This window comes from Petaurus breviceps, unplaced genomic scaffold (genome assembly GCF_028583685.1).
Source record: "Petaurus breviceps papuanus isolate PSGF00001 unplaced genomic scaffold, PetGlider_PUasm1.0 567, whole genome shotgun sequence".
Classification (NCBI taxonomy): domain Eukaryota; kingdom Metazoa; phylum Chordata; class Mammalia; order Diprotodontia; family Petauridae; genus Petaurus; species Petaurus breviceps.
In genome coordinates, this window is record NW_027186383.1 from 5,860,591 (window position 1) to 5,872,971 (window position 12,381).

The 12,381-nt window shown below is 39.7% G+C and overlaps 1 protein-coding gene and 1 pseudogene across 1 annotated transcript; both read left to right on the forward strand.

Moving 5' to 3' along the window:
* The first annotated feature begins 676 nt into the window (after positions 1-676).
* LOC138173178 (taste receptor type 2 member 7-like) lies at positions 677-1,579 on the forward strand. Its single transcript, XM_069103062.1, has one exon. The coding sequence runs from the start codon at positions 677-679 to the stop codon at positions 1,577-1,579; it is 903 nt and encodes a 300-aa protein (XP_068959163.1).
* Positions 1,580-8,489: 6,910 nt separating this feature from the next.
* LOC138173179 (taste receptor type 2 member 7-like) lies at positions 8,490-9,423 on the forward strand (annotated as a pseudogene).
* Positions 9,424-12,381: the final 2,958 nt, after the last annotated feature.

Sequence of the window (12,381 nt, forward strand, 5' to 3'; positions counted from 1 at the left end):
ATTTATTAATTTGTCAATGCATTGTACTTAAATGAGGATGCTGATTCTTCCTAACCACCCCATAAAATGGGAACACCAGGGATTTGGTAGAGGAGGAAGTTAAACCCCTTAGAGGGTTGACCATTCCTGAAAGGCCACACCAAACTAGAACAGGTCTAGTTAGCCTGAGGAAAATGGTGCCAAGCACTGAAAGATAATCTGCCTAATTTGCTTTTCAGTAAACAGTAGCTCAGCCTCTCAGCTATCATTGCTGCAGGGAAATCACACCCTGTGGCAATGGTCTCAGACTAATGTTGAGCATGTCCAAGCTGAAAACAGACAGAAAGTTTGGAAAAAACTAGGGTGAGTTGCATTTAAAAGCCCTATCCCACATCAGGGGCAAGAATACTTGAGCCTAAGGTGGGGAACCAGTTAGGACCAAAGCTGACTAATAAATGGTGACCAAGTGGGATATCCTAAAATGGGAGTATAATCATCATATATGCCAAGACTCTCATTTTACAGATGAAAACATTGAGATTCAGAGACAAAAGTGAGTTGCTCAAGGTCTCAGAGTTACTAAGTAGCAGAGGTAGGATTTGAACAAAACTTCTTTAATTCTAGAGCTTATTTCTTTGTATACTGTGCCTAGATGACTGCAGGAATGCAAAGGGTAGCAGAGAAAATATGTTTGATCATGGTAGCTGGCGAAACTATAATGGGGACTTGGATCAATGGATTCATTGGCCTGGTGAACTGCATAGACTGGGCAAGGAGCAGGAAGCTGTCTTTGGTGGATTTCATGCTCATGAGTCTGGCCTTCTCGAGAATATGCCTGCTGTGGATCATGTTAGTCGATGGAATCGGGAGGGTCCTCTACAGAGACAGCTATGATACCCAAGAAATCACGCGGGTCTGTGGGCACTTGTGGGTTACTGCCCACTACTTCAGTGTCTCCTTTGTCGCCTGCCTCAATGTCTTCTATTTCCTGAAAATTGCACGCTTTTCCCACCCCCTCTTCTTCTGGCTCAAGTGGAGAGCTACTAGGGTTGTTCTCATGATCTTGTTGGGGTCTCTGGTAATGTTCTTGTTCCTGAGTCTTCCCCTGAGGGAGGGATTCAAGGATGCCTTCATCAGGAGCTCAGAAAGGAAAGAGGAAAAAAACTACACTGGACCTTTCCAAATGAGTGTGAGCCAGGTTATCGTTGTCCAAATGTTCCTCTACCTCGGGCCTCTCATCCTCTGGATTTTGTCTCTCACCTCCTGTTTCCTGCTGATCTTCTCACTATGGAGACACACCTGGCAGATGCATCTCAATGCAACGGATGCCGGGGATCCCAGCACAGAGGCCCACCTAAGAGTTATAAAATGGATGGTCTCTCTCCTCTTCTTCACTTTTCTCTACTACTTGGGCATTTCCATAAACATATCGACCTCTAAGCTAGAGAAAAGGCTGGCAGAAGTGCTGGGGGTTGCCATAGCAGGAGTCTGTCCCTCAGGCCACTCTTTCATCTTGATTCTGGGAAACAGCAAGCTGAGGCGGGCCTCCCTCTGGGTGTGGCGGCAAGCCCTGCTCTGCCTCAGAGGAGGAAAACCTTAGCTTGAAAAGCATAGGAAACTTAGAACCTTCTGAGGACCAACAAAGCATTATGGAGTTTGTGTCACTTCTCTTTTTCTCCATTCAATGGAGCATCACTGATTGCAGCAACTGTCTAATGTAGTTTATTCTGGGCAACATAAGCAGCATTAGCCCAAACCCCTCATCTTACAGATGAGGACACTGAGACCTAGAGAAGGCTCAGTATCATAGATCTAAAGCAGAAAGGGACCTCAATGCATCATAGGATTATAGGACAAGAGTTATGAGGTACCTCAGATGCTGTTTAGTTCAATCAGCTCATTTTACAGGTGAGGAAACTAAGGACCCAGTGATTTGGGTCAGAGATTTGGAAAGGGACTGGATATCTACTCCCTAGCTCTCATATTACAGAAAAGAAATTGGAAGTTGGGTGACCTGTCCAGAGTCATATACATAGTAGTGGGGATGGAGTGCATCTCAAGCCCTATGCATCCAAATTCAGTGCACTTCATATTATAGCCCACTCCCCAACCTTCTTGGTGCTCTCTCTTGTCGACTCCCTCTTTATTCCTCAGATCTATGCTCTGTTCCCAGACCTTTGGTGTCTGACCTCTTTAGTAGGCCACCTAACTATGGCCTTCTGATCCAAAAGCAAAGTTTTCCTAACTGGTGTTTTTCAACCTAGCTGAGGGGTTTGGATGAGGTATTTTGTAAAAGAGAAAGTTCATGCCAGTGCTGAATGTCAATCCAGAAAAACCCTGTTCCTCAGGTGGCACTTTCAATCTGACGTGGGGAAAAGCAAATAAAGATCATTGCCTCTGAGTAGGTGCTGGCAGATAATAGTGTAAAATGGAAGGAATTCTTGCTCTCAGGATACTTCCATCCTAGTAGAAAGAAGGCACACTTGGTAATAATCATCACCCAAAATAGAATGAGTATTACATTCACACTGGAAAGGTGGGAAACTCATCAAACGTAAAGGTTCTAGAAAAGAATCTACAAGGCTGATGTGGATGCCATAGGAGGCAAATGGTTCTCACTGAAAACCCCTTTTCTCTGATTTTAAATTTCCAGAAGAGCAAGGAGATGATGCATGTTACTTTACACTGGAAATGTCTACACCTAGACCTAAGCGGGACTTGACTCCTCCTAACTTCTCATCCATTTGCCATAATCTTATCATTCCAAGATGCCATCTATCCAATTATGATTACCTTTTAAATAAACAATCCCTCTTTATCCAGATTTCTTGATTGTTAAGAAAGGATTTTAAGCTAATGGAACTTCTCAGAAAGAATAGGGAAGTGTTAGCCCCATTATGGGTCTTCATGGGTCTATATTTGGAAGAGTGTGTTCAGTTCTGGGCACTACCTTTTGAGAAAGATGCTGGTAAGGCAGAGGGTGAACAAAGGAGGACAATCACAATGATGAAAGAACTCAAGATCATGCCCTCTGAGGACTCCATAGGAAATGGAGAGGGAAAGATTAAGAATGGGACATCATCACTTTCTTCAAAATATTCAAGGATTGTCATATAGAAGAAGGATTGAACTTATTAAAATTTTCCCTACAAGATAAAATCAGGAACAATAGATAGAAACAGCAAAGAGACAAATTTAGTCTTGAAATATTTTTATTGCTTTTATTTTATCTACATCTTGTGCAATCTCTGGAATTTGGTTATCATAACCCTAGCAGTTTTCATTTTGGGATCTTGTTCAGGAGGTGCTCAGTAGATTCTTTCAATTTCTATTTTACCCTCTGGTTTTAGAATGTCAGGGTATGTTTCCTTGATAATTTCTTGAAAAATGATGTTTAGGTTCTTTTTTTATCATGATTTTTAGGTAGTCCAATAATTTTTAAATTATCTCCTTTAGATCTATTTTCCAGATCAGTAATTTTTTTTTCCCAAGGAGATAGTTCACATTATCTCTAGTTCATCATTCTCTTGGCTTTGTTTTATGATTAACTGATTTCTCATAAAGTTATTAGCTTCTATTTGCTCCATTCTAAGTGTTAAGGAATTATTTTCTTCAGTGAACCTCTGGATTCCCTTTTCCATTTGGCCAGTTTCTTTTTTAAAGCATTCTTCTCCTCATTGAGTTTTTGGAACCCTTGTACCATGTGGCCTAGTCTGTTTTTTAAGAGGGTTTGTGTGTGTGTGTGTGTGTGTGTGTGTGTGTGTGTGTGCGTATGTGTGTGTATGTGCATGGGTGTGTGTACTTTACCTAGCTGTTGACTCATTTTTCATGATTTTTTTAATCAGTCTTGTTTCTCTTCCCATTTTTCTCTCTCCTCCTACTTAAATTTAAAGAGGTTTTTGATCTGAGACCAATTCATATTTTTCTTGGAGGCTTTGGATGAAGAAACTTTGACTTTATTTTCTTCTTCTGAGTTTGTGTTTTGATTTCTCTTGTTACCAAAATAAGTTTCTATAGTCACAGTTTTTCCCCATTCTTTGCTCATTTTCCCAGTTTCTTTGTTAAGGTAGGGCTCTGCTTCTAGGTTGGAGGGCAAACTGTCTCATACTTCAGGGCTTTTCTGTAGCTGTTTTCAGAGATACTTCTAGGGACCTGTTAAGTTTTCAGTTCTTTCAAGGTGGTGTGATCTAAGGAGAAGTCTTTACTCCTCTCCTAGCTTGTTGTAATGGGAATGTAAATTTTAAAGATCTTCCCTGCCCCTAGGCTAAAATGTACCTGGAGCCTGGGGTGGGAGGCTTGTTTTTCAGTAGATACTTCTTGATTGGCCAGTGGGTCCGAAAGGTTGTTACATTCTCTGAGCCAGGAGAAGGCTATATAAGCCCTGATGTGAGGCTTTGTTTGGGGGCTCACTTTGAGAAGTGTTCTGTGATTTGATATGGATTCTGGGAAGCCGTTGTCCAGAGCCCCCCCGGCTTTGAAAAAACCCAGATGTTGAAACCCAGATGTTGATTTGGTATGGATGTAATGGCTGGACAGTTTGGAAAGCTGTCTACTCGATCTGTTTGTCTTGATAATTCTGCCTGTATACTTTGAAGTTCGGGGTGCTGACCTTTTTCCCTTGAGCAAGGTAAACGATATATGTCTGACTGATTAAAGTAAGCTTGTTAACCCATTTTGAGTTGCTTTCCTTTATCAAAGCAGATCCAAGAACCAGTGCTGGCAGCCACCCTGGGAACGCGGGGGTGCTTGCTGCTACACTTGTGCTCTGGTTTTTGAATGACCACTATCTTTTCTGCCCTGAAAATGTGAGGAGTGTCCCCCCTTTACTGCTGCCACAAGCTCTGCTGCTAATGCTCCTAGCCCTAACATGCCACCCAGGACTGCAACCTGGATCCAAGTATGGACAAAGCAACAGAGTTCTGCCTCAGTGCTAGCAAAGAGACTCCGGTAATTTCCTTCTGACCTGTTGTTCTGCCTTCTTTACCATCTGTGGACTGAGAGGTCTGGAAACAGTCATTGTCATGGCTGATTTATTCACTCCTAAGGCCTGCTCTAGGTTTGCAGGCACCCTGTCTGTACTGTGGAAGCCTGCACTGGATTACACACCTCTCTCACCCTGGTGCAACAGACCATTCCTATTGACTTTCTAGGCAGTTTTGGGCAGGAAATTTATTTCCCTCTGCCTTTTGGGAGTTCTGCTTCTCCAGAATGTGTTTAGAGTCAATTTTTAAAGATATTTGGAGGGATTTGGGGGAGTTCTCAGGCTAGTCACTGCCGTTACTCTGCTATCTTTTGTTATCTTTCTTTAATGAATTCAAATGTCTCCTTGTGTGGTGCTTGTAAATTCAAATTGTTATAATTTATTGTTCGATTTTCTTTTCACTGTTGCAAGGTCACCACTTGTCTCTTTTGAATATTTTGTGTTTGAATTGCTTTTTGTTAATACTGCCATTGCCTCTCTTGACTTTTGATCTTGTAGCTGCATTACATATTTTAAAGTAAGCTATTAATTTCAACTTAGACATACCTTTTTTTCATTATATTTGTTTATTTCGATCAACATATTGAACTTTTTTTCTTGATTTATTCTAAAGCTTTTTCAGCATTCAAGCCACTGACAATTCTTATTATATGTAATTAATTTGTTTTCTGATATTTTCTTCTCGTCATTCTTTTTGCAACCTGCAGGAAATGATCTCTTAAACTTAAAAAAAAATCTATTTTAACTATTAAAAGTAAATTAGTGAAGCAAGTTATAATTTTGTTCCTTATTGTATCCATTACTATCTTTCCCTGAGGTTTAATTCCTTTTTTATTATAAATAGGAATTTTTCCCTTGGGATGAAAACCATTTATTCTTCTACCCACCTCCACCATTTTATTTAGCTATTATTTGTAATGTATTTTAAATGCTTTTAAGTAAATTAAAATGAATATTCTAAAACTGTCTCTTTGGTAATAATCTAACTAAAACACTAATTTAAAAGATTATGCATGTTCTTTCTCTTTAAAATATTTAATTATGAAATGTTGGTCCAGTAACTAAAAAGCTATGGGGCACATGTGACTTTTTTCATCAGTATTGCTGATAGAAGGTAAACAATTTAGTGGCGATGGTAGTCTTCATTCCAAAGAGAACCAAAATGATGTCACTATGTTGGGGTCAATCTGTAGCATGTCCAACTGTGGTTGAATTTGAGCTCAGCAGGCTCTACTGCAAGTTGGGCATAAATAGTGTACATGAACATTTGGAATGGAGATGTCTCTAAATTTGTGCTTCTCATGTTCCTTTAGAAGTACTGCAATTCTGCTTTAGTCATAGAGCACATTGCTTCTTTGATGCAGGCATGCCATGATGAATGGTCTTGTGCAATACTCTTCCACATCTCTCAATTGATTACAAAGTTCATCACAGAGACCTCAAGAGTTTCTATGTAATGCTTCTTTTGAACTTTGAATGAGTACTGGCCTTGTGTGAGTTCTTCATGAAATAATATTTTAGGCAAATATATGTTTGGTGTTCAAACGACATTGCCAATGCATTGGAGTTGAACTCTCTGCAGTAAAGTTTGAATGTCTGGCAGTTCAGACCTTTTCTTGTCAGGTGATCTTTGCTTGGTAAGGCTCTGGTAGACTGCCCATGTTTCACAGACATACAATCATGAGGTCAGCACAATGGCTGTACCTTCAGTGTGGTAGGCAACATATTAACTCTTCTTTCTCATGCTTTCCTTTGGAACCTCCCAAACACTAAACTAGTTCTGACAATACATGCATCTGGAATTTCATCTATGTGTAGATCCTTGGAAAATATGCTGCCAAGGTAAGTGAACTTATCCACCACATTTAAAATCTCTGTATTTGCTGTTACTAATGATTCCACATAAGGATAGTGTGGAGCTGGGTGGTGGGGAACCTATGTTTTCTTAATGTTGTCAGGGCAAAATTGGCACAAGTGTCAGAGAACTGATCCATACTACAGTGCATTTCAGCCTCAGAGGCTACATTGAGTGTACAGTTATCTGCAAATAGAAAGTCACCCATCAGTTCTCTCTCCACTTTAGTCTTAGCTTGTAGCCTTTTCAAGATAAATAATTTACAATCAATAAAGTAGCTGGCCTTGATGCCATTTTCATCCTTGCTGAAGGTGTCAGACAAGATCACTGAAAACATCATGTAAAAAGCTCGGGAGCAAGAACAAAGCCATTGTGCTGACCTCGTTGTTGTATGCAAGTGAAACTTAGACAGTTTACCAGCATCATGCCAGAAAATGGAACCATTTCCATTTAAACTGCCTTAGGAGGATTCTGAAAATCACCTGGAAAGATAGCATATGGCACAATGAGGTACTTTCTTGAGTTGAACTGTCAAACATTCAGACCCAACTTTGGGTTTAGGAAGTGAAGATTGATTAAGGGGATGGTGTCTAAAAAGCTATTTACAATAAATGGTTTGGTTTTTAAGTAGGTAGTTCTACTAGTTGATTGTCCATTAGCATGGACCTGGGTCAAAATTCTAGTTCAGACTTTGATTGTGTGATGCCTGGACATGTCATCTTTCCTCTCCATAACTGCTCCATGATCTTTAGAGAGAAGAAAAAAAACAACCTTTGAATTCATGCTTCCTAAGGTTCCTGAAGAGAAAGCGCTTTGGAAAACATAAGATGCTACATAAATGTGAATTATTACCATGTTTTCCTAAAAACTCATTGTATACAGATTTCAACAAAAGATCGTAGTTGACAGTCCCTGCTTTCCTTCCTGATGCTAAGACTTTGTCTTTATAGTAGAATTGGCATGGTGTACTGCTGCTGTGTCTGAGTTATCATGAATACTGAAAGAAAGGTATTCCTTTTGAATGTGAACTTCCCAGGTTAGTGTCCCATTATAGTACAATTCATTAATAATTCTCAAACCTAAATGTGACTTACCAGAAATATTCAGCATGAGTTTGATTTTCATTTGATTATTGATGATATCAATTGATGATAACATCCATATTCAGTATGGTAGAAATGATAGAGATGAAGCCTAATCTCTGTTTTGGGGACTTTGTTGCATTCCCCATGATATAAATCACTGAGTGAGATTTATCATGCACAACTCACATGTTTGGATACAAAATAGGCTGAGGCACAAATAGGAAAATATTGAAAGATGACCTCTCCCTATTTGCATCTGACCACAGGACTCTAATCCTTTTCCTGATCACCTCTCATGGGGAAATGGGAATGCCACAGAAAGAGCATATGTGTCTTGTCTGGCCAGATTTAACTGAGTTGTTGGAAGGCACAGAGCATATCTTAATGAAGATATTCTAAATGGGGACTAAACACTTTCTTGCCTAAGATAGAAACTTTATTAAATACAGAGAAGAAAATTACAGCATCACCACTACATCAGAAGCACATATTATTCAATACTCAATTTGCCTGGAAATTAATACAATAGCAATAGCACCAAAGTCTTATAAATATTGGGAACTGCCTAAGCAATCTCCTTATGACTGCCATGCTAAGTACTTGGGAGAAAATTTTCATGGTTCTGGTAACCAGTTTATTTCTATTTGGCATTCTGGTGAATGGATTCATAGTTCTGGTGAATTTCTTTGACTGCGTCAAGAGCAAGAAATTGCCATCAAGTGATCTCATCCTGGTCAGCTTGGCCGTCTCCAGAATTGTATTGTCATGTGCGATAACAATGGAATAGCTATTTAATTTTAGTATCTTTTGATGTGCCCACCAATGTAAGAATAATCGACGTCTTCTTGGTCCTGAGTCATAATTCAAATATTTGGTTTGCCACAATCCTCAGCATCTTCTACTTCCTGAAAATCACCAACTTCTCTAATCCCCTCTTCCTGTGGATGAAATGGAGAATTGACAGGATGGTCTTAAAGCTTCTTTGGGTCCCATTTGTTATCTCTCTGTTTATTATCTTTCCAATTATGGAAAGACAGCGTTATTATTATAGAAACTTCATTAGTAGAAACAATGAGAGAAATGTGTCACAGGAGGTGCAAGTGAGTAAAAGTAAGGTCCTCATGCTCCAAATTCTCTATGGTCTTCTGAGTCTTATTCCTTTTATCGCATCCATAATCTCATTGTACCTTCTCATCTTCTCACTCTGGAGGCACACCCGACAGATGCAAGTCACCACAACAGGTTCCAGAGACCCAAGCACAGAAGCCCATGTTTGAGCCATGAAGGCCGTGTTTTCCTTCCTCATCCTCATTTTATTGTGCCACATAGGTTTCTTTGCCAATTACTGGAGCCACTCAGAAGGAAAGAGTAAGCTGGTGTCCATGTTGAGTTTGTCAGTCATGTTGCTCTATCCCTTTGGCCACTCAGTGATGCTGATTTTATGGAACAGTAAACTGAGGCAGGCCTCCCTCTGGGTGTGGCACCAGCCCTGTTCTGCCTCAGAGGAGGAAACCTTAGCTTGAACATCTTTGGAAACTCTGCCTTCTATGGACCAACCAATTAATGTAGAAAGATTTTTTGTTGCTTCTCTGTTTCTTCATTCAGTGGAGCATCTTCAATTGTAGGAATTATCTAATATAAAGTTCATTCTTGGTGCCTTTGATTATTCTCTGACTCTTTGGAAAGAGTCAAAAATGCTTGTTGTTACATAATTACATTAGGGGTCGTAGCATCATAGGCTTAGAGTCATAAGGGACAGCAGAGGTCATTGGCCCAAGCCCCTCATTTTATGGATGAGGACACTGAGGCCTAGAGAAGTCTCAGCACCATAGATCTAAACCTGGAATTGACCTCAACACATCATAGGATCATAGGATGAGATGCTGTCTAGTTCAATCCATTCATTTTACAGATGACGAAGCTGAGGACCCAGTGAGGTCACAGGATCAGAGATATGGAACTGGATTAGGTATCTACTCCCTAACTCTGATATTACAGAAAAGAAATTGAGGACCAGAAAGGTTGGGTGACTTATCCAGAGTCATATATGTAGTTAGTAGTGGGGACTGGATTCAATCCAGGTCCTATGAGTTCAAATCCAGTTCACTTCATATTGCTCCACACTATCCACCCTTGTTGGTGCTGTCTCTTGTCCCTTCCCTTTTTGTTCATTAGATCTACCCTCTGTTCCCAGACCCTTGGTGTCAGACCTCCTTAGTAGCTCACCTGACTCTGGCCCTTTGGTCCAAACAAGATTTCCTAACTAATGTTTTTGGACCTAGCTGAGAGCTTTGGACAAGGTATTTTGTAAAAGAAGAAGCTCATGTCAATGCTGAGTGTCAACCCAGCAAAATCCTGTTCCTCAGGTGACATTTTTAATCTGATTTGGAGAAGAGCAAACAAAAACCAGTGTCCCTGACAGTGTTATGTCAGATAATATTGAAAAATGGAAAGAGTTCTTGCTCTCAGGAGACTTCCATTCTAGTAGGAAGAAGGGACACATGGTAGTAAATATCACCCAAATCAGAACAAGTGGTATATTCCTATTTGGAAAGTTGGGAAACTCATCAAATGTAAAGACTCTAAAAAAGAATCTACAAGGATGATATTGATGTCATAGGAGGTTCAAGGTTATCACTGAAAAAACTTTTTTTTCTGATTTCCAATTTCCAAAAGAGCAAGGAGACAATGCATATTTCTTTATACAGGATATGTCTATGTCTAGTCCCAAACGGGGCTTGACTCCTCCTAACTTCTCATTCATGTACTATCATTTCATCATGCCAATGTGCCGTCTTTCTAAATACAATTACATTTTAAATAAGCAATTCCTCTTCACCTGGATTTCTTGGTTGTTAAGAAAGGATTTTAAGCTATTGGAACAACTCAATAAAAAAGAGAAGTATTAGTCCCAGAGTACCTTACCTTAAGGAGACGACATTTGGGAGAGTATGTTCAGCTCTGGGCACTATCTTTTGAAAAGAATATCAATAAGGCAGAGAGTGTCCAAAAGAGGACAGCCAAGATGATGAAGGAACTCAAGATCATGCCCTCTGAGGATTGCTAATAGGGAATGGTGTAGAAACCTAGACATTTGTTCTGGAGAGGGAAAGACTGAGCATGGGACATAAAGATAAGAAGAGTTTATGGTGGAGGGGTTGTGGAAAGATAGGCACACTGGGGCATTGGTTGGAGAACTGTGTGTCAGTGCAACCCTTTTGGAACCATTTTGGAATTCTGCAAAAAAAAGTGATTAATGTATCTTTAACACTGACCTAGAGATTCTACTACTGGGCTCATACTGTACCATGAGCTCATTAACAAGAAAAAATGTTTCCCACATACACCAAAACACTTATAGCACAGCCTTCTGTGGTAGCAAATCATTGTAAACAAAGTAGATTACTATTAATTGGGGAAAACTGAAACAAATTATTGTACATGAATGCAACTGAAAACTACTACTCCATAAGAAGTAATGAATAGGATGAATACAGAGAAACAGGGAAAGACTTTACTGATATGATAAAAGTGAAATAAGGAGATCCAATGAACAATCTACACAATGAAAGTTTTCAGTTGTGTTCAAGTCTTTGTGCCCCCATGAACTTGTCCTTAGAGTTTTCTTGGCAAAGATACTGGAGTGGTTTGCCATTTCCTTATCTGGTGTGTCCCTATTTTATAGATGCAGATCTGAGGCAAATAGCATTTAAGTGACTTGCCAGCGTCACATAGTAACTTTCTGAATTTAGAGTTGAGCTCAGGTCTTCCTGACTTCAGACCTGATGCTTTGTCCCACACTGTGACTACAACAATTTAAATGGAAAGAACAACCACAAAATAATCAAAGGTGAATGTTACAAAGTTATAAAGAATATGCATGGTCAAAGAAGACACCTCCACCCACTCCTTTGCCTTGGAGGGAATTCCATGGGTGTGGCATATTGTCAATAATTTCAGACTTTTTTATGTATTTTAAAAAATTTTTCTAATTTTTGCCTTTTCTGCTTTATGCTTTTTTCCTTCAAAAGCATCCTATGTTATTTGTGATTGCCCTCTAGGGGGGACAGGGAGATGGCTACTGAAGGAAATTGTTGTCATTTAAAAAAGATAAAGAAATTTTAAAACTTAAAGGAAAATAACTTTAGTTCAAAAATTGATAGAAGGAAAGAGAGAAGATTGAAGGAAGGAAGAAATGAAAGAAATAAAGAAGCAAGCAAGAAAGGAAAGAAAAAGAAAGAAGAATAGGGCAGCCAGGTGGCTCAGCGAGTAAGAGCATCCACCGGCTCCAGTGTCGGGGTGACCTGGATCAAATCTGGGCTCAGATACTCAGCACTACAACCAGAAATAACTGGCCATGTAACCTTGAGCAAGGAAGGAAAAATGAAGAGAGGGAGGTAAGGAAGGAACAAAAAATAGGAGGCAGAGGGGTAAAGAGAGAGAGAGAGAGAGAGAGAGAGAGAGAGAGAGAGAGAGAGAGA